The sequence below is a fragment of the Grampus griseus genome (genome assembly GCF_964374135.1).
Source record: "Grampus griseus genome assembly, chromosome: 3".
In the NCBI taxonomy this organism is placed as follows: Eukaryota; Metazoa; Chordata; class Mammalia; order Artiodactyla; family Delphinidae; genus Grampus; species Grampus griseus.
Genome location: NC_139019.1, coordinates 42,923,552 through 42,950,243, shown reverse-complemented (window position 1 = coordinate 42,950,243; position 26,692 = coordinate 42,923,552). Strand labels below are relative to the sequence as shown.

Sequence of the window (26,692 nt, the reverse complement as noted above, 5' to 3'; positions counted from 1 at the left end):
TAGATGTATTTCTGGTGTATCTGTGGGAAGGAAGGTGATTTCCGCATCTTACTCTTCCGCCATCTTCCCCCTCTCTCCCACGTATCTATTTTATATATAGTAGTTTGTATCTGTTAATCCTGTACCCCTGATTTGTCCCTCTCCCCCCACCCACTGGTAACCAAAAATTTGTTTTCTATATCTGTGAATCTGTTTCTGTTTTGTATATATATTCTTTTCCATTATTTTTTAGATTCCACATATAAGTGATATCACATAGTATTTGTCTTTCTTTGTCTGACTTATTTCACTAAGCATAATATTCTGTAGGTTCATCCACATTGGTGCAAATGGCAATATTTCATTCTTTTTATGGCTGAGTAATATTCCATTGTGTGTATATATTATATATATATATATATATATTATATACACACACACACACACACACACACACACACACACACACACCACATCATCTTAATCCCGTCATCTATTGATGGGAACTTGGGTAGCTTCCATGTCTTGGCCGTTGTAAATAGTGCTGCTATGAACATTGGGGTGCATGTGTCATTTCAAATAAGTGTTTTCATTTTTTATGGATATATACCCAGGAATGGAACTGCTGGATCATATGGTAGTTCTATTTTTAGTTTTTTAAGGGACCTCCATACTGTTTTCCACAGTAGCTGCACCAGTTTACATTCCCACCAACATTGCATGATGGGTCCCTATTTTTATTTTTAATATGCATGCCTGGTTGTTCTTCAAAACGACTGCATCAATTTATAGCTCCACCCATAGTGTAAAAAGGTGTTTATCACTGTTTTCCTATTGTTGTATTTTCTTGTTATTGTTTTAATTTGCATTTCCCTTATAGCCAGTGAGATTGAGCATAATTTCATAGGTGCAATGGTCATTTTTAGATCTCCTGTGACTTGCCTGTTTAGGTCCTTTGTCCATTCATCTGTTGTGTTACTTGTAATTTTCTTACAGATTCATAGGAGTTTATTTTATATTCTGAGCATTAATCCTTTGCTGTTGGATTGCAAATAGTTTTTCATAGTCTGTTCCTTATTTTAGAACTGTTTATGATGTCTTTTCATGTACAGAGAATTTAAAATATGATAGAATCAAAATGATCATTCTTGTCCATTGTTGCTTTTGCATTTGGTATCTTTTTAAAGAAGGCCTTCCCTACCCCTAGGGACATAACTACACTATGCTAAGTTTTCTTTTACTTTGTTACAAGATTTTTTTTTAATATATGGTTCCATTTCTGAACTCTTTGTTCTCATTCCAGTGATGTTTGTTTTTCCTGTTTCATTAACCACACTGCTTAGTTATAAAGTGACTTATTTAGAAGCTATTCACACTGTAAAGTTTAACACTGTGGGAAAGGCAAGATGGGTCAGATGGGTCAGATTGTCCTTTGTGCCTTTGTTCTTCTGGTCCTCAGGGGAATCGCTGACAGAGAGGCTTGTCTGTTGCAGCTACAGAGCGTTAAGTTGCTAAATTCCTCAACCTAACCTCTCCTGCTTTCATTTTAGCTTTGACAGGAAGAGCACCCCATCAAGAGTGGCTATGAAATGTTGGCATCTGGGTTAGAACTTTGAATGCATTTATCCAGAAAAGCCCTGTTATGCATGGTATTTAGTATAGATTGTTGATCCTATATTAAATGTGCATTCTGATATAAGTAGATTTTTGTGAGTGGCTTGACAATCCAAACTTCCATTACAACAGCACTCTCAGAAAATAAATCCAAGTTGCAAAAACAGATGTGAATCTTTGGATATAGTTCTTAGCACTAAAATCCACTTACAACATTCCTAAGATACAAGCATAAGCAGAGACTGTGCACTATAAAGGCAAAATCAGTAGAAATAGTCCCGGACCCTAGAAATCTTTTTATTTTACAGTTGGCAAAAGGTAAAATAATAAAGCAAAAAAATTTTAATGAACCAGAATTTTTATCCTAAAAATGAACACCTTAACAAATGGAGTAGAGTCACTACTACTTAGGAGCCCTCACTTTCCTCTCTCCCCCAACCCTCCTTTCCCCATAATTTTCTAGGGGCAGTATTTTTTATCTTTGTGTCCCTAGAATCTAGTTCAGTAACTTGCACATAGTAGAGTCCCCCCAAAAATACATGTTTAGATAAATAATTACATTATTAAATTCAAGAAAAAGTCATATAATTTTATTTTGTTGGCCTTTTCTCTCTTTGTTTTGTTGACCCAACTCAGTGACCCATTTTATTAACCAGGCTTGACTCCAGGTGACTTTTAATTATTTCCAAAATCTCCTCTCAAAAAATTAAGATTTTATATTTTTCTAGATCTTCAAAAATGTACTGTAGATTCTAGGGCAGGGGTCCTTGTCCATTTTCATGACATGGACACATCTGGTATGTTGGGGAAGCCTATGGATCCCTTCTCAGAAAAATGTTTGAAATTACATAAAATAAAATATATAGAATTTAAAAAAATTATACTGAATAACAGATATCAAACTATTTTAAAGAACAAATTTGCAATATTAATATGCAAGGCTTTTTTGCTAATGCACTACTAATCTTTGTGATCTGTAATTGTAAGTTTTTTCCCAAATAAATTTGAAGAAAATGGCTTTCATTACAGCACTGCTAACCATCTAGGTTTTTTTAGAATCTTTTAAAGTACATCATTTATTCCAATCTTTTGTACACAGAAGACCCTCTATAACTTTTGTGAGAGGTAATCACAACATTAATAATGTGTGGATATTAAAATGTTAAACAGAGCCAAACTGGACTTCTGTGAAATTCTAGATCTTTCAGATGATCTAGAATTGTTTTGCTGATCTTTCAAACACCTGCTAAAATTCTGCCCCCAGTGCACCAAGGCGAGGGGTGAACCAAGCACCCAGCCACATCACATATTCTCTCTCTGTGTCTTTTGGCGTCTGCAAGAGCTGGTCTAAAAGTGCAGTTCTGAAACATGAAAACTGCTAAGCACTTCATCAGATTTCTGCTTCATAAAACATAAAAGTTACAGTGGTTTTGGAAAAAAAGAAAAAAGGTCTGAGAAGCTAATAGGACTTGAAAGCCCTTAACTGAAATGTTGGTAGCACAGGCTCAAGGCACAGAATTACTCATCTGTACAAGAGTGTGTTCCAAAACAGCCCCGCTATGCACCCAGCAGTCACCACACACAGTCCTGTCAGCTATCTCGAGATGGAGCCTAAGTCAACCAAAACTTAACATTTCCCTCCAGAACATTCTAGAGAGCTGTGTTCTTAAATGAGTGTAAGTTACTCTTCACTGTTTGAGCCAATACTCCTTCTTTTTCAAGAAAGTGGAATTCTACTGTTACAAGAGTCATCTGGGTGTTTGTTGTAATATATCTTCAGGTAGCTCCTAGATTTTCAGCCCTTAGATTCTTTGAAGGCCCAGTTGAGTCCTCAGTGACTCAATGAGGAGCCTCACAGTTTGGACGCAGGTGGCTGGCTTGCGTTCGACAGACTCTAGTATCTTACACTCCCCGTTAATTCAAGGAATCCTGGATAACCTGCAATTCACTAATTAATTCTTCCTATGAACACTTCTTGAACGCCTAATGTGTACTTGGGCATATCACAGTGAATGAGCCACAGCCTCTGCCTTTAAGTGCATCACAGCTAATCTTAGTCCCTATCACAGCTCAGTGCAAATGCCAATTGCCAAGCCTGAAGTCTGACCCTTAAATGGCCACCAGAGTCCTAACATAACACAACTAAGATGTGTTAGCTGTGTTAATAGAAGCTGAAGGAAGGAGGAGGCAGTTGTAGGAAAAAGTTCCTAAACAAAGTGTGTTGTGCAATACAAAGGGCTGTACTTGAGCTGATTCTAAAAGTTTTGGTTTTCATATTACTAAGAGGATGTATTTGTGTTTCTCATTAGCCCAATTGAAAAAAATAGCAACAGGAAGTTTCCCTTGACTTGAGTGAATGTTTGAAACCTGTTTATATTGTAATATAAATATACAAATTTATATTATATAACATTATTATTTAGAGAAGTAATGGAGTGTTTCACGTCTTGATTTGGGGCCACTCAGAGGATCAACAGTTATTATAACACTGATCCCAAATTCTAGGGTAGGGGAGGAGTGGGGGGAGAATATGTATATTTCAATACCTTACAAAAATAAATATTTGCCAGCTGCACTTTTAGAAGAAAACTAGAGGTGATGCCAAACGAAACAAATTAATAGTAAAGGGTGGCAACCCTTATGCTACTGAGAATCACCATTCTAGACAGTGAGAAGACCCTGAATCTAGCTAAAATCACAAAGAAAAAAATTGTCCAGCAGCTGAGCTCATTTCCAAAATTGAAAGTCTACTAGCTTGACGTGTGGAACGAGCATTTTCCTCCAGAGTTGGAGAGACCTGGATTTGAATCCCACCTTTGCCTTGTACCCAGTCAGTGGCCTTAGGGAAATTATTGGGCTGGCCAAAAAGTTCATTTGGGTTTGTCCATAGCCCAAACGAACTTTTTGGCCAACCCACTATTTAACCTGTGTTTCAGTTTCCTCACCTGTAAAATGGGTCTAAAAATACCTATCTCTTAGGATTGTTGTAAAGATTCAGTGAAGTGAATAAAGTTCTTGGCACCAAGTAGGTATATGAAAAATGGTAGTGCCCCTCCCCACCATTTACCATAGCATGCAGGAGGTGGGGAGGGTTGTTTTGTTTTGTTTGTTTTGTTTTTTCTAGCAGTGGGTTGGGGAGGGGTGGTTGTTGTTTTAAGAGAATAACTCTTAAAGCCTAGAAGCTATATTTAGGAGACAAGGATTAACAGTGCATAATGACAGTTTAATTCACAATTTCACACTGAATTCTCATATTGCTAAATCTATATCTCTGCATTTAGTGATTGCCATCTACCTCATTTGGAGCGCTCATCAAGAATTCTAACAGGTTTCAGTTGAACAGTTGGTAACAATGATCGTATCAGACAAGTTCATTTTCTATAAAGAAGTCATGTTCTGTCTTTCTTCTGTGAATGATTTTAGAAAGCAAAGCCAAATTTTACAAAAGCAAAAAATTCAATCAAGAACAGTAAGAAGTCACTCAGTCATTTAATAAGCCTTTGCTTAGCATCCACAATGTGCCTGGCACTGTTCTAGGCTCTAGGGATTCAGACAGGCAGACAAGGGCCCTGCCTTCTTGGAGCTTAACACCCCAGTGACTTCAAAATTGTCTCCAATGTCTTTAACCCTGGATACAGGTGGCACTTCATAAGGAAGCCAATGATTCTGAAGCACATGGGACTCAGCACTGGGAATAATCCTTGCACAGTAAAAAGAATCTGATTCCTTGGAGTCCAGATGTCTAATTCCAGTGGGTCAAATTAAAAAATGAAGAGGACCCATTGAAATGCTTTGAGCTATTCTGAACCCAAAGTAACATTCAACTGTTGGAATAAGAACAAGACATTCCACTGTTTTTAGACCAGCATTCTTTTCCATATGAAACCAATTTCTTGAAATATCCTTAAAAGTATCTGGAGGCTCAGTGTTATGTGACACTTGAAACTTGAAAGCAGACCATAATGTAATGGTTTAGAATATGGAACTGGTCAAGGGGGGTTAACATTCTAATCTCACAGCCCCACAAACATCACACCCTAGATTCAGCTCGATCATAGACTTGTAAACTTCCCTAGGGCTTAGCTTCCTCTTCCACAAAATGGGAAGGACAGTGGCACCTGTCAGAGTTGGCCAACTGCTATAGCAAACAATTCAAAATCTCAGTGGCCTGACATAATAAAAGCTTAATATTCCTGCTTGCTTCATAGCCCAGTGCTGGTTGATGAGGTGACCCTGTCCTACCTCATCAGTCAGGGTCCTGAGTTGATTAATCACATGATTCCAGCACATTCTTGAGCCTTGTCCTCCTCCACATTCCGTTGTCAGGTGAGGAGAAGAAAATATGTCAAAGACAACATAGGTTTTGTTTTCTAGACAGACCTTGGAGGGGTAGGGGCTTCCATCCTTCCATCCTTTCTGTCCACACTGCAATGTTCAGGACTCAGTCTCGTGGCTACATGTATCTGCTGGGAGGCTGGGGAGTGTAGACTGACTATGCGCCCTGGAGGGAGAGGAAGTAGAGTTTGGTGAGCACATAGTGGACTTCACCACAATGCTAAATCCAAAAAGCTGTTTGGAGGATTAAGTGAGATGATATACATAAGAACTCATAAAGATCTCTAGATCAATACATATTAATTCTGGAATAATATTAGTTCTGCACTCCTAGCTAGGCTGAGGCCCATCTTCTCCACTCAGCTCATCTTGGATGAGCAGAGGAGGGCAAGGCGGTGACATTATCTTTATGTTACCTGCAGAGACAGCTCCAAAAAGAGAAAGCTACCTACGTCCTCTGCTCCCTTTACCAGGCATCTTAATCTAGAACCATTTTAGATACATTTCATATTATTGAGAGCCATCGTCAAGGAGAAGAGGCCATCTTTTCATAGTACACTCCCAAATAATACTGGTTCTTTTTGGCAAATGTTTCCCAGAAAAGCTTATCTTATTATTAAATGATGCCTATAGTGTGTGACCTTAAGCTCTGAAAGAAGGTGGGATTCACCAGATTGACTCATCCAGATCTGTTCTCCAAGCTGCCACAGAGTGATTTCTTCTAAACAGTGTAAATCAGATCATGTCAACATCTGCTTAAAATCCCCCACTGTCTTTCTATTGAGTTTAGAATAAAATCCAAAGGCCTTATGCAGGGTATTCCCCATCCCACGCTCCCAGGATCAGCCCTGCCTCTCTCTAACCTCATCTCACATCTTTCTACTCCTCTCCCTATTCATTCATTCTTTCATTCATTCATTCAACAGCTGTTTATTTAGCCTTGGTTCAGTCCCTGGGGATACCGTAGTAAAATAGACAGGCTTACGGGCCCAGCCACTCCGCGGCATGTGGGATCTTCCCGGACTGGGGCACGAACTCTCAACCACTTTATAGCATTCAACAATCTGGAAAATCCTTTTGATTGTTTGCATGCATTTATTTATTATCTATCTTCCTCTACCACAGTGTAATTCCCATGAGGACAGGATCTTATTTCTCTTATTCACTGTAGTGTCCTTAACATCCGTTTGCCTGGCACCAAGTAGAAGCCAAATAAGTATCTGTTGAATGAATGGCTCAAGGAACGAATGAACTGACAGGCGGCAACCAGCACATCTGGTGACGCCCTCAGGCCTGAGGAGAAAGTGTGCTCCGTTTTCCTTCCTGATATCCTGTGCTCATCTGTGTCCCTCTGATTGTGGTTTTGTAGGGGATGACACCACTCCACTGGGCAACTTTCCACAACCGGCCTCAACACACCCAAATGCTGCTGAAGAAGGGGGCAGACCCCACCCTTGTGGATAAAGACTTTAAAACAGCTCTCCACTGGGCTGTGCAGGTGAGGAGTTAGCCAGTGGGCTTGTCTCAAGTATAAATGGTGTAAAGCAATGTTAACAATTCTGAGTATGTCAGACCTGAAAGATGGAATTTTCAAAGGTACAGTCCCAGCATTGATATGGACTTTATATGTACAACAGAGCAAGTAAGATACATGCTGCCCTCTTCCCTTCATTCATATCCAGAGCAGCAACAGCAAACCTGTCACTTTGGAGGATTTGGGTGCATCAGTTGCTGAGAAGAAATCCTGCCAAGGTAAAGAGGGGGAGGAGTTACAGAATATCACCCACCTCGGCTGTCACACACACACACACACACACACACACACACACACACACACACACACACACACACACACACACACACACACACACACACACACACACACACCCTCTCGCTCACTCTCTCTTTCTCCATCTCAATGATTGCTGCTGGCTCACAGTGTACCAGGATAACCCTTCAAAGAATTATTAGGAAAGTCCCTTCAAAGTCTTTGGACCATGACTGTCTTCTTCCTTCCAAATCCTCTGAAGCAGAGTAATTCCAGGTGATCCTGAACAGTGGTACTCTGACCAATGAAAATTGTGGCTCATAATCCTACCTCACTATCCCAAAAGGGAGTCTGTATCAGTACACATGGCCAGAGAAATCAGAAATCTACAGTCCAAGGCGGGGAAAACTGGGACTTCCCGGTGGTCCAGTGGTTAAGACTCCACCTTCCAATGCAGGGGGTACAGGTTTGATCCCTGGTCTGGGGTTCCACATGCTGTGCGGTGCAGTGCAGCCAAAAATTTTAAAAAAACACAAAACCCAAAGAGGGGAAAACTGAGACTAAGGTGAAAGAATGACCATAGCTAACATTTATTGAAGTGTCTTCTAAGGAAATCATTCAAAGGGAATGATTAACTAAGAGTTATCTGTTCTGTCCTTGAGAGGAGAGCGATACTATGCATCCTTTCAACAAACTTGCTAGCCCATTCTGTCTCTTCATGCCTAACCTAGACATCCCCACTGTTTATTTCTATCAGCCCAATAAGGGCACCCTTGCGGAACTGCCGCCAGGATCCCTGTGATTCTGCACGCCCTGATGGTGGTTTCACTCAGGTGTTTTCACATGCCACACACAGCAGAGAAGGGCACCTGGCACTTTCAGGGTTGGCATGTGTGCCTGAGATAAGGGCAAAACAGAAGTGATTTGGAAACTACTCTGTTTTTGTTCCTACAAATTTGGCTTCAGTTACCCTGTAGCAGGGCCAGCCCTGCAAAGCTGTGAAGTGAACAAAGCATGTTTTTGTCATCCTCACCTGCCCTTAGCACCCTCCTCCATACTTTCAGTATCTAATCAGCTGCCCTCGTGCCAGTCCCTGCCCAGAGCCCAGTCCTCTGGCTGGTCAGGGGTCACCATTGGAGCAGTGGCCCCAGGGCAGCCTGGCTGGGCAGCCAAGATGTATCCCACATGTGTTGGCTCTCAGCTAAGGTGAGAGTGGTATCAGAATCAAGCATTTTCTGTATATTCACTCCCATTGCCCCTGTTCTCTGATTTCACAGATCTGGGATGGGGCTCATGCATGTGCATTTTAAAAATCTCCCCAGGTAATTCTGACTGATATGCCTCCTCTGCTCCACCTTCCTCTACCACAGCCCAGTTTAGAGCTGCTGCTTGGGAGATGGCTTTGCAATCGAATCATCAGCAGTGCTTGTAAAACAACAGGTTCCCAGACCCCACTCCAGACCCCTTCTGGGTTGGGCTCTCCATGGGTGGGAACCCTTGTTTTGATCCTCCAAGAGGCAATTTGGCAAAATCCAAAGAAAAATGTGCCCAACTCAGAAGATCTGAGTTTGCATTAACAGACCTGGCTTTGTTCTGCAAAGAGTCACCTAAACCTGCTTGGCTTAACTGTAGGTGTACCTTTGGGGCATGAATGAGACCATGCGCATGACAGTGATGTGTAATATTCTTTGTAACTGGAAGAGATTATCATTTTTATGATGGCTCCCAATTTCCTCCATGAAAGCTTAGTTATCATACCCACATCTACATACTGCGTTCTTTCTCTTTACTAAATGTTATAGCTTTTAACCTGCTACATTGATTTCAGTCCTGTCTGCACATTAGAATCATCTGAAGAGCTTTTAGGCAATACTGATACCCAAGCCCCACACCCTTAGTTTTTCAGTCAGTTTGTCTGGGGTGGAGCCTGGGTGTCAGTAATTTTTAAAGTTTTCCCTTCCTCCAGGAGATTGTAATGTCCACCTGGGGTTGAAAACCACTGTGATAAATGAATTCGTATTAATGGGTTCTAAAACCTTAGCTACTTCTACCTAAGATATTTACATTTTGACCATGATTTTATATAATAAGCTTAATGCCTCACACATTTATGGACTCAATAACTTAATAAATATTTCATGAGAAAAAAAAATTTCATGAGCACCTATTCTGCATCTGGCATTGTGGGGGGCAAGATTTAGAAGACAGGTTCCTTCTAGGACCCCTACAATTTTATGTAATATTGCATGTGCTTATGTGTGAGGATGTTAGCATACAATTTTCTGAGGAAGGTGTTCACAGTTTCTTCAACTCTTCAATGAGGATCTGTAACTACCCCCCACCCTCGCCAGAAGGTTAAGAATCACACTCTGGAGGAACTGTACACCGTCTCCCTCCCTGCGGTTAGCAGTAAAATTCAGAAGTGGTGTGTTCTGCCCTTAACTATGCGAAGAAGACTGAGGGTAATTCCAAATGTCAGCTGCAACCGGGATTATACTTGCCACCATTAGCCTTCTTCTTCATTTATAACTCAGGGCCAGCACTGTGTTCCTCATAAAGTTTTTCCACATAAATGAGTCTATTTCCCATTGTCATTAATTCCTTTCACTGAACTTCCTGCTTTTCTCTTCAACTATATGAGACTATATTTAAAGTTATAGCACTTTGAACTAATAAAGCTTCTGTATTTGACCCAGGCAACCAAAGCAGTAAAGATTTGAAACATTGGGCCCAAAAAGTAAACTAAGTTTCACTTCTGCCCCCATTTCTTGGGTCCCTTGGTAGCTGGTGGTGCCCTCCTGTGGGCCCATTGCCCTTGTTCACTTCCCCCATCTGCCCAGGAGACCAGATTGCATGGCTCTCTCTGGGCTAACGCTGAGCAGAACTCTGTCCCTATCTGCATCCAGTCTCCCTTGATGGAATCTCAGCCTTTCGGGGCATGTTCTTGCCTATCTGTGATGACACTAGCTTATCAGGACTCGACACAGGTATCTCTCGGACTCATCTTCCTCTCACTCCTCAACACTGCAAAAATTTAGTCATTAATCTTTTTCTCATTCTCCTTTCCTCAGAAAGCCCATCGGTTCCTAAGGCTTCGACTATCATTCTACTCAGAATTTCCTCAGATCAAAATCCAGCTCTGACCTCTCTCTTGGACGTTAAACTCACATTTCCAGCTCTACCAGGCATCTTCCCATAATTTCCCATGGACACGTCAAACTCAGCACGTTCAAACTGAATCCACGATCTCTCCTTCCCGTCACATTCCCATCCACCCTGGTAGCCCAAGCCAAAGGCCATCATGTGGCCCATGGACACTGCTTCCTTATCATCCTTCATGTGTAATTGGTTATCAAGACCTCTGGATTCCACCTCCTCAGGCCTCACATCTCTGTGTACTCCTTTCTATCCCCACTGTATAGATCAGGGCCCCAGCAGGAAACAACCCACTCAGATGGGATTATTTGAGCATAGATTCATAAAGAGGCCTATTTACACACAACAGCAGGTTGCCATTAGGGCATCTGGGAGGGCATGGGAGGGAATGGTTACTAAGACACAGCAAAGGCTGTAGCTGTAGGAAAGGGCCTAGGACTGAAACTGTAGACTTTGATGGAACGGTCAAACTGTGGCCTAGCAGGGAGGGAACCGGAGGATAAATGCCCCAATCGCCCTTTCCTCCTACATCCATCTCCCGTCAGTACCACTCACTGGCCAATCCCAACCAGAAGCCAAAGGGCAAAGGGCCCATTTGATGCAGTTCATACATGCTAAAGGATGAAAAGCAGGATGAAAAAAGATGGAGAGTTAACCGGGAAGAACAAATGGAGACAATTTAGTACACCTACCATCAGTGCCTTAGATCAAGCTTCCCCTGTCTCCCACCTGAACAGTTTCAGTATCTGTATTCCTACTTTCAGCCCTTTCCTTCTCCAATCTATTCTCACATTGCACCAAGTGCTCTTTCTACAAATCACAAAGGAATGTACTAACGTAACTGTTACTACAACAAAACAATTATGGTCACTGCTGGTTCTTGGCTCAAAAACCTTCACCAAGTGCCATTTTCTGGTAAAGAACAAACTCCTTGACTTGCACTTACTGCCATGAACAAGCTCTCTGCAACCCACCCCACTCCCTGCCCTTTCCTCTTCAAGCCATATAGGCTCTACTCCAACCATACTAGAATATTAGTAATCTCCTCAGTACATCGTAAAGATTCATCCTGTCTTCCCCTTGGTCATGCGCTTCCCTTTTGGTGAAATACTTCTTTCTTCTTGCACTCCCTGCATCATCCCTTCTAACTGCAGAATTTATACTTGTTCTTCCTTATTTCTCAAGGCCCAACTAAGTTCACCCTCTTTGTTGAGCTCCCTTTCAGAATTTTTCCCTCCGTCTAGCACTTCCTTACTTCTATTACTGGTGTTAACAATCAGTGGGGTGCCTATGTCTCCTCTTCTAGACTATGTGCTTAAGGGCAGTGTGCCTTACTCATCCAGATGTCTTTCAAGATCCAGAACAGATCTTTGTGAACACCAAAAAGGTGTTCACTGAATTCAGTTCAATAAGCTTATCCATCCCAAGCCAGTGGGAATAGTGGCTTATTGGATTCTTTTTGTGAAATACCATTTTCAGCTTAATCAAAACTTCTAGGAATGCAATACCTTAGTTTTTTTTTTTTTTTTTTTTTTTTTTTGGCTGCATTGGGTCTTTGTTGCTGCGTGTGGGCTTTCTCTAGTTGTGGCAAGTGGGGGATACTCTTCGTTGCGGTGCACAGGCTTCTCGTTGTGGTGACTTCTCTTGCTGCAGAGCACGGGATCTAGGCACATGGGCTTCAGTAGTTGTGGTGCACAGTCTCGGGAGTTGTGGCTCGTGGGCTCTAGAGCACAGGCTCAGTAGTTGTGGCGCATGGGCTTAGTTGTTCTGCTGCGTGTGGAATCTTCCCAGACCAGGGATCGAACCTGTGTCCCCTGCGTTGGCAGCTGCCTTAACCAGTGCACCACCAGGGAAGTCCACGTGCCTTAGTCCATGTGGCTTAGTATCAAGGAGTTTTTTCTAATGATAGGAATTCTAGGATAGATATGATGGCAGGTCAGTGAGAAGGGCAAGTGTCTACTGCCCCTCAAATCTCACCTCTAGCTCCTTCCTGCTAAACCTAGAAAATGTGTTTATCTGGAATTTTCCTCAGCAGTACTCTTCTTTCAGTGCATTTTTCAAGGGAGGTTAGAAAGAAAAGAACTGCAGTAATATAAAACTATTTCATGTTTGTTCATTCAGTATGTGGTTATGTGGTTAAGGAAATTATACACATACACATACCCTTGGAGCTCTTGAATATAACCATCAACCCCAGTGCCTGAGACTGATTTGGTCCAGCATGGAATCCTCCTCCTTCCCATGGTGGCCAAGATCTGTGGTCAACTGTTTGAACTGTATCAAAATCCTGTAAGTATACTTTAAATATATTCAGAGTGCCAAAGGATAATTACAAATGTCATAGACCAGTGGATCCGGTTCATAGATGGAAGAGCCTTAGAACTGGAAAGGACCACACAAGTCATTTAGTCCAACCCCTCAGTTCACAGGTGGTGAAACTAGTGCACAGGGAGGTTATCATTACCCAAACACACCCCACGCCCACAGAAAGCCCAGAGTAAACAAAGAGAAAGTCAAATTTATGAAATCAACCCCATTACCCTGGGAGCAAAGACTGAGCTGTCTTGAAGGGTAGCCTAAGTTAAAGTGGCCTGCATGTGTCAGCTCCCCAGTGCTTGGTTGCAGAGAAGAAGGGGATGAGGTAGACAGAGAAGAGACAGGAACTCACCTAGGAGTAGACATAAGTGAGGAAAGAAGCGAAAAGAGAGTGAAAGGCGGGAGATAGTGAGAAAAAGAAAGGGAAGCTAAGAAAAGGATGAGTAAAATTCTATTTCGTTTGGCTTTGCCCATAGTTGGTAAGGCTTGTTTTTATTTATTTATTTATGCATTGTTCAGCAAATATTTATTATGAGTTACTCTTTGCTAGACTCCATTTCAGCAGAAAGATTCCCAGTCATAGGTGTGGCAAGGGCAATGCAGAGATGTCCTAGAGACTGTCACCTTGCCAGACAGCTAGAAGCAGAAGCTAGACGCTGTCTACACACTAACACAGCAGGGAAGGAGGTTTCATGGGGGGCTTTTCCATATTAATCATTAGAGCACCTGTGAAATGAAGTAGTTCAGCAGCTGAGGGTCACCATGCCTCACTGCCCCACCCCCCCCATTTCTAACTTCCACTAGCTCTCCAGGAGAGTCAGCCCCAGGCTTTGGGATACAGCAGCCTCTGGAGTCAGGCCAAGCAGAAAGCCTGGGTCCAAAGGGGCTAACCATGAAGATGGTCCTGACTCCAAGCCAGGATATTGGGCCCCTTCGTCCTCTAGTTAGCCCCAAACCCTCAACTCTCAAGTGTTCACGCTATACAAACTAGTAAAACTTCCCCTCCAGCTCCATTCCAGTCTAACACATCTGGCTCCAGCTGAACTTACGGGCCAGTGTTCTCATAGCACAAAACCACCCAGCCCTTTAAAAGGGCCATGTGACCTAAAACCCTTACGTCTGCTTTGTACAGTCACTGTCATGTGACAAACAGACCCCTACCTCCAAGAGAAGGATGGAGATTGGAGTTCCCTCCCTGAAGAACCCACCATAGAATTAATGCCGCCAACACGTTAACAAATAAACAACTAGTCCTGAATCTTGCGTTAAGACTCCTTGGGAGATCACCTAGAATAAAAAGAGTCTACAATCGGGACTTCCCTGGTGGCGCAGTGGTTAAGAATCCGCCTACCAATGCAGGGGACACAGGTTCGAGCCCTGGTCCGGGAAGATCCCACCTGCCTCAGAGCAACTAAGCCCGTGCGCCACAACTACTGCGCCTGAGCTCTACAGCCTGCAAGCCACAACTACTGAGCCCGCGTGCCACAAGTACTGAAGCCCACACGCCTAGAGCCCGTGCTCCACCGCAGTGAGAAGCCCGCTCACCGCAACAAAGAGTAGACCCCGCTCGCTGCAACTAGAGAAAGCCCGTGCACAGCAACGAAGACCCAACGCAGCCAAAAATAAATAAATAAATGAATAAGAGTCTGTGATCAAGATACTGGAATCTTGTTTTTTCTCAGTCTCCTGTAGCAAAATTCCTGTACGTTAATTCAACTTCCTTCTTGGCAAGGCTTCTTGCGAATTCCCCTCCCTCATGAGGTATAAGAGAAAATGACTAGGACTCGGTAGTTCCCAGCAGTTTTCAGAGTACATGAAGGCACTTTATGGATTACCCATGGACAAAAAGAACAAAAATGCAGCAAAAATAAGTAAATCCACAATCTCATTTGGCCACCCAATGTAGATTTCTAGAGCTCCATAATATCTATACAATATGCTTCCCCTGTTGAATGATATTCCCACCAAACAGAAACCCACTCTCCATTCTTCCTAAGGGCCCTTCTGGGCAGCATCCCATTTCTTCTCTCCTGGTGCTTCCTGGTGTCTGTAACCAAGGCTTCCCAGGCCTGGAGACTCCCTTTGACTGACACTCAGCCCATTTTGCCAAGAAGGGAATGCTGTTACCAGGAGACCACTGAGCCAGGGACTCAGCTCACAAACTAATACTCTCCAGGGCTCTCTCAAATTCTTGTGAGGGCGCACCGTGGCAACCCTCCTAGGAAAGGTTTTGAAAGCACCTAATGTTGGAAGAAGGTCTCAGTTGGCAAGGCGCACTTCATTGCTACTGATGTTGCTGATCCCAACAGCAGTTTTCGCTTAAATTCCTCCCATATGAACATGCAGGATCAAATAAATAGACCGTACTTTTAACTGGAGACAAAATGGTGTAGTGGTGAAATACAAGGGCTCTGCAGACAGTCAGTCCTGGCTTTGCCACCTCTTGGCTGTGACAGTGGGCAACTTAATCCCTCTGTGCCTCCAATTTCTCCTCTACGATATGGGGATGATAAGAGTACCGACCTCATGAAGTTGTTGTCAGGATTAAATGAGTTAGAACGTGGAAATGCAGTGCTGGGCACAGAACGTTCACTCGGTAAACATTGTTATCACCATTACTCCTGGGAGGATATTCTTATAAAGAAAAAAAAAAAAAGGCAATGACAATGTTGTAAGTAAGGGCCAGGTTTAGAGACAAAGGAATTGTCTGGAAGATTCAGGACAAAAGGCATTTTGGAGGAAAAGTGTAAGGGGGTGGAATTTCTCTTATCCAGAAAAGCCATGTAAGACTCCAGCTCGCAAGGGAAATGCTGTCTGGGACTGTCTGGTCAGGAACTCAGAAGAGGCCCACTGAGATGTGCTGGGCCGCAGCCTCTATCTCAGCTGGCTGCTTCCAGAATGGCTCCTCTGTGGGTCAGGCAAGGAGAGGGGAAGACAGTGTGTAAGAAGTAAGTTTTGTTTTTTCCATCTGTGCTTGACACTCCATCCCACACAGAAGGAGAACCGTGACAGAATGTTTTGCTGTTTGAATCACTGTGGCAACCTGAATTCCTTTGCTCTTCCAGGAAACCATAAACAAAATCAATTCATTGAGTGGACACTCTTTTTTGCTTCTGTTTTCCTTCTCCAATGGCTAGTGCTTCTTAAAAGGGGAGAGGGGTCTCTTGATTGTTTTAAATATACCGTATTTCAGACCCCTCAAAATATGTTTACGTAACATCAGGTGAAAGAACCTTAGAAAAGCTGATAAAGCAGGCATGAAAGCTTAGATGTGTTCACTGTAGCCACCTTTTGATGACAGGCATGCCATAGAACTAAAGTCATTGATCTGAATTATTTAAAAGTCATTGTGAGACAAAGGAAGAATGGAGGGAGAAAGAGGATGTAAGGGGGAAGGTGAGAAGGAAAAAAGGAAAAAGGTTGCAGGCAGGGCCCACTTTATGGGTGTGTGACCAGTAAAGCCACAGATGCCCCACACTCAGCAGGGAGCTCTGTGCTCCGGGTATAATGCTCTGTGGCCATCTGAAAATTCTCAGTAATTCTGTCGTTGAATCTGTGTTTTGTATGTTAAGTCTAATAGGACACTGGAGCCTCAGCTCACACAGTCCCACCTCCCTGCTGCCCTGGGACAGATGCTCAGGCCCCAGCTCCTTAGTCCCCTGGCAGGGGTCTGGGCACAGACTCAGGGAGGGTCAGGATTGAGCATGTGCTGAGTTGCAAGATGGGGCCCTAGGCACCTGTGAGGGTTTGCAATCACCGTGAGAATGCCCAGCCCAAGGGAGTGTGACACTAAATAGCAAATAAAAATCGCAATGACAGGTCCAGAGAGACACCATAGAAGAAGGGAATACATTATTCCTCTGCCATGTGAGCAGGGGGCTCCACATTTCCCCTGGGCCCCATAAATTATGTAGCTGGCCCTGGTTGTAACATTTAAAACCCACTCAGCACTCTTGCTGGGGCTCAAAGTTGAGAGCTTTGAGTGCCCTGAGCCTTTGGTCCTGCAAGAGGTTGCAGAACTTGTATCAGCTGCGGTCCCCTGATACAGTGGGAGCACACTCGAGGGTTCACTGTGTAATGGTTCCCTGTGAAGCCACGCTGAGTAACGGGATATCCAGAGAGTCCTCAGTGCAAACAGGGAGAGGGGAGGGAAAGGAAGAGGAAAAGCAAAAATGAAAGGGTGCTGTTCCACAGAATTGTGCAAACTGACTCAGAGGTTCTAAAAGACAACTTTTATTTGGGGTCAAATAAACTGGGATAATAAAGTGGGAGGAATGCCAAAAGAAATGTTACATGGGAAAATTTATTAGGAGGTGGCTGTGGAATAGCACTTGGAATGTATTAGAATCGCAGCTTTAAAAAAGTTCAACACTCTCAGCTGATTCACTTTGTTATAAAGCAGAAAACAACACACCATAGTAAAGCAATTATACTCCAATAAAGATGCTAAAAAAAAAAAAATGTTCAACACTCTTTCTGCCCAGGACCCTGAGCCTGGCACGTGACCTGGCTCCTGGCCCCCAGAACTAGAGCGTGTCTCTGCCGTTTCTGTAACCTGCTCCTCATGCCTCCTAGAGACCTCCATTCTTCCCGTGAGACCTGCTGCGTGGAGATGCAGTGTCTCTATAGAGTCACTGAGAAAATTAAAATGCTGATGAATTATTTGGACTGTTTTATAATCTTTACACAGATATCAGGAGAAATCTGAAAGATAAGACTTTTCCACTGTGTGAGATAAAACTAGAATTTACTGGCCATTGAGGATTTATTGTCATCTAAAATTGCAAATGCTTATGCAGTGTTTTTTGTATTTTTCAGTACAATGAAAGGTAACGTGCACAGCATTTACTTACTCATTTGTTCAAGCTGAAGAGATGTAGGACACTCTCAAGAAAGAGCTGGTGACTTTTAAGGCTGGGACAGGTTACTAAAAAGAGTGTAGAGTAGCCTCCCTTCAAAGATAAGATAAGGACTTCCCTGGTGGTACAGTGGTTGAGAATCCGCCTGCCAATGCAGGGGACATGGGTTCAATCCCTGGCCCTGGGAGGTCCCACATGCCACAGAGCAACTAAGCCCGTGCACCACAACTACTGAAGCCTGTGCGCCCTAGAGACCGTGCTCTGCAACAAGAGAAGCCACCGCAATGAGAAGCCCGCGTACTGCACTGCAAGGAAGAGTAGCCCCCGCTCACGGAAACTAGAGAAAGCCCATGCACGGCAATGAAGACCCACAGAGCCAAAAAAAAAAAAAAAAAAAGATAAGATAAAAACTTATTATACACCTACACAGAAAGAAGAACCCAGTTTAGATGGTTGCCTAAAATTCTTTCCTTTTCATACTTATTTGTTTTTATTTCTTTTTATCGATTAGCTACTAAATTATGACCCACTTCTTTTCACAAAGGATTTTTGACAATTAGATTACATGCAATTTATAGCAATTTGACCATTACCAGATCATTCTGATCATCATTATGTCACTAGTCAGTACTCGTCATAGTCATTTTGTTAACATTAAAATTAACTCTGCCAGCTTCTCAGGGGTTAACCTCTACAGCAAGTGGGGGAAACAAAACGAATATATTTAATGAGGAAGTCATCTAGGTGGCCCACCCATTGTGCTAGCTCTGATGTCAGTCAATTACACCTGTATTTAAGTCCTCCTTAGTTCACTGATTATGGAAGACAATTTAGCTCCTACAGGAGACAAAAATCCCTGCAGTGACTTGAGACAAGTGGAAATTTGTTTGTGGGTTTGATAAAATGAATTTTATTTTTTTGTTGTTTTGAATTTTTTTGCTTTGAATTTTTATCTTAATTTGCATAGACAGGGAGGAGCACTGGATTGTACCTAATGAGCTTTCTTTGACTCTGTTTTCCAGAGTGGAAATAGAATTCTGTGTTCCATCATTCTGAGCCATCACCAGGGTCCGTCCATAATCAACTACGACGATGAGAGTGGGAAGACGTGTGTGCACATCGCCGCAGCAGCAGGTTTCAGTGACATCATCAACGAGCTGGCAAGATTCCCTGAGTGCAACCTGCAGGCTCTGGATGTGGACGACAGGTATCCATGGCAACTTAGAAATGTGGGGAACTACCAGTCATCTTTTCCAAATTTTAATCTCAAAGAAGATGTTTAAGGAGTTATCCTGTATGACTATAGCCTTACTGCCAGTAATATTTATACATGTGCTTGTGACAATAAAAGCTGCTCTATTTTAGTCAGGGCAGGAAAAATCATTGTTATGAAGAGAAACACCATGACTGTACAGTACTGTCAGACTTTCCACTTTTTGCTAACCGTTCTCAGTGTTCTCAGAAGGCCTTCTGTATATCAGCTTCCTGCTATAGGCGCTTTTTGTTTTTAACAGTAAGTCTTAATTCTTTTCCTTTGTTCCTAGATTATGTCATAAAGTCAACAAGCTCTTGTTATCCAGAGAAGAGCATAATAGAGGCTTTGTGTTCAGAACTAGATGTGACCTTATCAGGGTTCTGCTTTGGGTTTCTTCAGTAATTAAAGATGTATTTGCATAGAAAAGGAAGCTGAGTCCAGAAAGGTAAAGAGACTTGCCTCAGAGGTATTTAGCATCTAACTGAAAACTTGTACCCTTGACTTCTAAACAGAGCTTTTTACCTACATGCCCTTCATCCATAATCAACTATTAGAACTTTTCAATTACTATGTGTATCTAACCTTTCTTTCAGTTAGGCATAGACTCAATGGAAATATAAGAATAATATAACAACAAATAAGACTATTGAAAATGAGTATAAGGCTTGTACACTACGTATAGTTTTGTTTACCTTTTTCTATTGAAGTGCAAATCTAGCCATCTACTTATCATGATTTTAGATGCCCCAAGAAGCACTTCCTACTTCCTGATATCTGAAATCCTTATAACACAGGGGGAAAAAATTCTTGGGTTCCAGTAAGTCTCAGAAGCTGAAGATGGTTAACATGATGACTTTAATTAAAATTAAGGTATAAATCATTGAAAGTAGACCTTTTCCTAAGAGCAGATGTTGAACTTGAGCAGGTAAGAAAGTAATAGGACTTAGTTACATGAGGAGAAAAGGTGAATGATCCAAAAAGAGAAGAAAAGAACACACCTAGGAAAAGAGGGCTAGAAAACAGTTGGCCTACTTCAAAATACTTGTATAACCAGCTCTGAATAGAGTATTTCCCACTTTGCATTATCACATGCTTAGCAGAGAAAATTTAGTTCCCCCAGCCTCAGGGAAGAAAGAAAAACCAAGGGCAGAAAGAAAAGGCAAAAGATTGGGTCCTACAAGGGTTCAAAGTGAAGTAAAATCTCAAGAAAGGTCTAGTTCCTGCTCCAAAGTTCAGCTCATGTGTTGCATGCACTAATCAAATCCTGCTCTTCATTTTGTTTCAGTTTCTGCATCCTGCATTGTGTAGCTGTGCCTTCACATTGAAACTGTAAGCTTGTATTAGTATAGAATTTTTCAAAATTTTCATAGGTTTAAGTACTTAATGCATTTGCAACAATTGTGACTTTGCTTTCCTTCTTTTTTTTTCCCCCCAGTGGAGAGACAGTTTTTGAGGAAAGAGAAGAAAAATAAGGCAATGATTTAAAAAAAAACAAAAACGAGGATGAGGGAAAATATGGGGAAACTAGTCCTCCTCGATATTAAAACACATCATAAATCTATGACATTTAAAACACGGTGGTACTAGCCTAAGATTGATGGCACAGAACACATAACTCATAAATAGCCTGTGTAGCTTAAATGTCCCAAATTTCGTCAGTCTATGAGGTCATACTTTCCTTTAGTACCCAAGTCATTTATTTTCAGGAGGGAGAGTCTTTTATCAAACTCTCCTACTTACACATATCTGGGAATTATCTAGAGAATGTTTGCATGTTCCATAAATCGTTCCTTGGCTTCTGACACTCCAGCCAACACTGCATTCTTGTACCCATCATCTCCTGCCCTTCAGAGACCACCTCATCGCCCACTGCTTGTCTCTGATGAATTTCTTCTGAATCATGGGCCCTGATTCTCCAGCTCCTCACTGTGATAGCTGAGTCCAGTCTGCTATGTTTGTAGGGCTATCCTGAAGCTTAGAGATAAGAAAGGAACTACAGCTTAGATAACCTGAAATTGGATGCTACATATTGCCCACGAAGGCTCTATGTGTATTAGTTAGAAGTTATCTATGCTTCTCCTGTTTCTCTGCAAAATAATATTTTTCCCTGTGTCCTTCTGGACTTCTTCTTCCATGTTGATGGCCAGAAGAATTAAAACAGTCACTCTTAGCAATTGTTGTGAAGGAGTATTTCACAGTGCTCCAGAGAGAATTGTCACGTGTTGGTAAACCTGACTCCATTGATATCCAGCCCTCCATCTACTGAATTTATGGGCAATATATTCTCTAAGCAGGAAGGCATAATATGGCTGGTGCCTCATCTTGTTTCATAATAAATATTGTTTGGAGTCCTCACTCACACAGAATGGAATGAATCATATCTGCTACATGTTCAGATAGGCAGTGTGATTGATGACTGTGTTGAAAAAATATACGCTCCTATTAAGGGTTCTCAAATTTCTGCCCATATCATAACATGAGGAAAAGGATGCTTGATTGACAGAGGACACGATTTACCATGGGGACTGTGGTCGCACTGTGGACATGGCTACTCTCCGAATACTAAGACCCAAGCCCCTTCACAGATGCCCGGCCCGCAGGCTGCCTCCATGTCTGAGGGACCTCTTGGCTCTCCCAGGGGTGGCCTTCTGCCAGCGGTCAAGCCCCAGAGTAAAGCCAAGAAGAGGCCTTCCATGCCCTCCTTTCCTGCCTCAGGACTGATCCTTTCCCAGAGTGACTGACAGGAAGAGTAGCCACTCTCTTCACGGGAAACCCCATTCACAGGCATGTCCTCTTTCACTGTGCCCCTTCTTAGCCTCCCAGGGTCCCACTGCCCAGGCACACCACACAGACATCCCCCACCACCCATTTCCCAGCATCTCTGCCAAGGAAGCAAGGTTCGGGTCCCCTTTGCTCTTGGGTCCGGTGGTCCTTTATGTTCTTATCACCTTCTTGTCCCATCTGCCTTGATAGTTCTTTCTACAGCTGGGGAGCTAATTTACTCCAAATCTGCTCTCAGTTCTGGGCTTAGCTTTTGGAAACAGAAAGACACTGACTATTTCTCTTATCCACCCTGCTATATCCCTCCCCTGAGGTTGAGCATAAAATCAACCATATCCTTAAATGAGGAAAGAGGAAGGGTAGAAAAGTACATATATAGGTCAGGGTCTCAAAATATGATCCCACTGCACTAATAAATGGTATTGAGAAAAGTTGGCTATGTAACTGGAAAAACGGTCAGACTGGCTTCAGGCCTCACCACACCTATCAAAATACACATACAGACACACGTGCAGTTTTTTTTTTTTAATCCAAATAAATCTAGAAGAAAATATTGGTTTCCTTTTTATTTACATTCAGTAAAATTTACTTTTTTTTTGATGTATAGTTCTATGAATTTTAACACATGCATAGATTCATGTAACCACCACAAGCAAGATTCAAGACAATTCTGTCACCTCCAGCATCAACTCAGGTTGTCCTTTTGTAGTCAAGGCCTCCCCCATCTCTAAGCTCTGGCAACCACTGATTAGTTCTGTCTCTTGGGTTTTGCCTTTTCCAGAATGTTATATAAATGGAAATATACAGTATGTAATCTTTTGAGATTGGTTTATCTCACTTGGTAGAATGACTTGACATTCATCTATGTTCTATATATCAGTAGGCTGTTCTTTTTATTGCTGAGTAGGATTCAATTTTGTGGATGAACTATAGTTTGTCTATTCACCCATTGAAGGACATTGGGTTGTTTACAGTTTTAGGCAATTATGGATAACGCTGCTATAAACATTTGTGTATAAGTTTTTGTGTGAACATAAATTTTCATTTCTTTAGCTGTATATCTAGAAGTGAGATTTCTTGGTCATATGGTAAGTATGTTTAACTTTAGAAGGAACTGACAAACTATTTTCTGGTGTGACTGTTTCCATTTTGTATTCCCACCAAAAATGTATAAAAGTTCAGGTTACCCTGAATCTTCATCAGCCTTTGGTATTGCCAGGTTTGGGGGGTTTTTTTTCCAATTTTTTTTTTTAATTGAAGTATAGTTGATTTACAATGTTGTACCAATCTCTGCTGTACAGCGGTGACTCAGTTATACACACACAGACACACACACAGACACACACACAGACACATACTATATATACATTCTTTTTATTTTTTCTTAATTTTAGCCATTTAAATAAATATGTAGTTGTATCCCATTGTGTTTTAATTTGCATTTCTCTAATGACAAATGTTATTGAGCACGTTTTCATGTGCTTATTTACCATTTATGCATCTTCTTTGATAAAGTGTTCAGATCTTTTGCTAATTTATTTTATTTATTTATTTATTTTTTAAATTTATTTATTTATTTATTTATTTTTGTGGTACGCGGGCCTCTCACTGTTGTGGCCTCTCCTGTTGTGGAGCACAGGCTCCGGGCGCGCAGGCTCAGCGGCCATGGCTCACGGGCACTGCCGCTCCACGGCATGTGGGATCTTCCCGGACCGGGGCACGAACCCGTGTCCCCTGCATTGGCAGGCGGACTCTCAACCACTGCGCCACCAGGGAAGCCCCGCTAATTTATTTTAATTGGCGTGTGTATTTTTTTATTCAGTTTTGGAATACTTTACATATTCTGAATACAAATTCTTTGTTGAATGTGCAGTTTGCAAATATTTTCTTCCAGTCTCAGGCTTTTTTTTTTCTTCCTTAAGAAAATAATAGTTTTGCCATTTAACAAGGTTTAAATACTGATGAATATTCATCCACCTTCTGGCTGATGAAGGACTTTCTAAAACATAAAATCATGAAACAAACCAAAAATGAAGAGGTAAATAAATGTGATTATTCCTTAAAATTTTTTATGGAAAATCACTAAAAAATTAAAAGCTAAGGGCTTCCCTGGTGGGAGCCGCGGAGCGGCTGGGCCCATGAGCCATGGCTGCTGAGCCTGCACGTCCAGAGCCTGTGCTCCGCCACGGGAGAGGCCACAACAGTGAGAGGCCCGCGTACCGCAAAAAAAAAAAAAAAAAATTAAAAGCTAAGTAACAAATTAGAGAAAATGTTTTCATAAACATAACCTAGAAAAAAATTGATACCTTAAATATTTTAAAAACCCGTATAAATTAGTAAGAAAAACTAATAATCTAATAGAAAAATGGGCATAGGGCATTAAGAATCATTTCAGTGAAGAAACTCAAATGGCAAATAAACATATATTTCAAAAGTTCTTCCCCACTATTAATTAAAGAAATGCAGAAGAAAACAACACTGAAGTACCATGTTGCCTACCAAGTTGGCAAAAGTCTTTAAAGATGGTGATAATACAATATTGGGAAGGAGTAGGGACACAGCTAGTAGGAGGAGAGATTGAGCCAGTTTTTTTGGAACTGCGCAGTTTGGCACTATGTATAAAGAGCCTTATGATTGTTCATACCCTTTGACCCACTACTTCCTCTTCTAGGAAATTCTCAGAAAGACCAAAGCAGGTGGAAGGCCACAGAATATCAGAATTAGAGGAGAGGCCCTTACACACATACACCATCATCCTGAAGCCCCATTTAATACATACCATTTCCACACTGTAAATAGCAACAAGTCTTTCCTGTCATGACCCAACTTCAAGCAGGAGCTGTTGCCAGCTAAGTAACCTGTACCATTCATGTGCTCAGACACTTATGCTGTTCTCCTGTGGTCCCCCAGGACACCTCTGCACTGGGCTGCAGCTGCAGGAAAGGCAGACTGTGTGCAGTCACTGCTGGAGCTGGGCATAGACAGCAACCTGCGAGACATCAGTGAGAGCACACCCCTGGCCTATGCCCTGTACTGCGGTCACACGGCCTGTGTCAAGCTCCTCTCCCAAGAGAGCAGGTGAGCGCACCAGGAGGCACTCATTTTTTCTTCCTTTCAAAGATTTATAAAATTGGATGAAATTGTTTAAACTGCCAAAACTAGCAGAAAATCAGCAATAACTTAATAATCGTGTTTGCCATTATCTAACATGTAATGACATGTCCTTGACGCTGTGGAGCAAAATGATAGTAGTAAGCCTGAATCCATCAGCCTAATATTCACTGAACTCTAATCTCTTCTTTCCTTCTTCTCCCTTTCCTCGTCCCTTTATGCCATATACTATTTATTTATTTATTTATTTATTTATTTCTGGCTGCATTGAGTCTTCGTTGCTGCGCGTAGGCTTTCTGTAGTTGCAGCGAGTGGGCACTACTCTTCGTCGCGGTGCACGGGCTTCTCACTGCGGTGGCTTCTCTTGTTGCGGAGCATGGGTTCTAGGCGCGTGGGCTTCAGTAGTTGCAGCACGCGGGCTCAGTAGTTCTGGCACGCAGGCCCTAGAGTATGCCATATACCCTTAATTGTTCTTTTGCCTAAATCAGCGTTTCTCCAACTTTTTGTTCTCAGGACCCTTTTACACTTTCAAAAATTATGGAGGACCCTAAAGAGCTTTTGTTTATGTGAGTTACACCTATCAATATTTATGGCATTAGAAATTAAAACTGAGAAACTTTTGAAAAAATATTTTGTTATTAATTTAAAGTAATAACCCATTACATTTACAAGTTAATATTAATACCATATTTTTAGTTAAAAAATAACCCATTCTTCAAAACAAACCAAAAAAAATGTAATGAGAAGAGCAGTTTTGTTCTACTTTGCTCTTTGAATCTCTTTGATATCTTTATAGAAGCTTAATAGAATACAGCTGCATTCCCACATCTGCTTCTGCATTCAATCCATTGCAATATGGTTGTTTTGACTGAAGTGTATGAAAACAATCTGGCCTCACATAGATATGTAGGTGAAAAAGGGAGGAGTATTTCAAGAGCCTTTTCAGATAACTGTGGATACTTTTCCTTTGATACTACGCCAAAACTTGACAAGTAGTAGTTTCCTAAAGCTTAGTGGCAATGTGGACTCTGTCACCATATCAGTGAAGTTTTTGAATTCTGTTACATTAAAATCCATTCATCTCTCTAGCACTTTAAATGTGTCTTACATCTATGCATGATTTTATAATATCTTGCATTGGTCATTTGGAAAATATTGGTTTACTTAGTTATGAAGATCTTCCAAATAGTACATTTCATTATACAATACCAGAAAAAAAATTACATTTGTTAATATCACCACTGATCTCATCAGAAAAGCCTCTATGTATCAGGAAGCTGTCAAGCTCACAGTGTGCATACAAATTTTCCAAAATTCTAATTTTTGCTTGAAAGCTAGATTTTTGTCATTGGCAACAATTAATGTCAATTGTTTACCTTGAAATGACAGGCTCACTTTGTTCATTTTTGAGAAATCAAATGCCCAACTCCAAATAACCACAGCTTGCCTATAAGCCATAAAAATCATGTTTCATGAAAAAAGTGTCTAGTTCAGCTAGCAACTCAAACAACGGCACAA

General features: G+C 41.8%; 1 protein-coding gene across 1 annotated transcript in view; it reads left to right on the top strand.

Moving 5' to 3' along the window:
• Positions 1-26,692, top strand: part of ANKRD55 (ankyrin repeat domain 55) — a gene marked incomplete at both ends in the record, with an annotated part of 100,395 nt that overhangs the window by 60,778 nt on the left and 12,925 nt on the right. Inside the window, 3 exons of the mRNA XM_082650422.1 lie at positions 7,298-7,426; positions 19,050-19,234; positions 24,974-25,141. Coding sequence (XP_082506548.1) covers positions 7,298-7,426; positions 19,050-19,234; positions 24,974-25,141 — 482 coding nt within the window. The remainder of the gene's footprint in view (positions 1-7,297; positions 7,427-19,049; positions 19,235-24,973; positions 25,142-26,692) is intronic.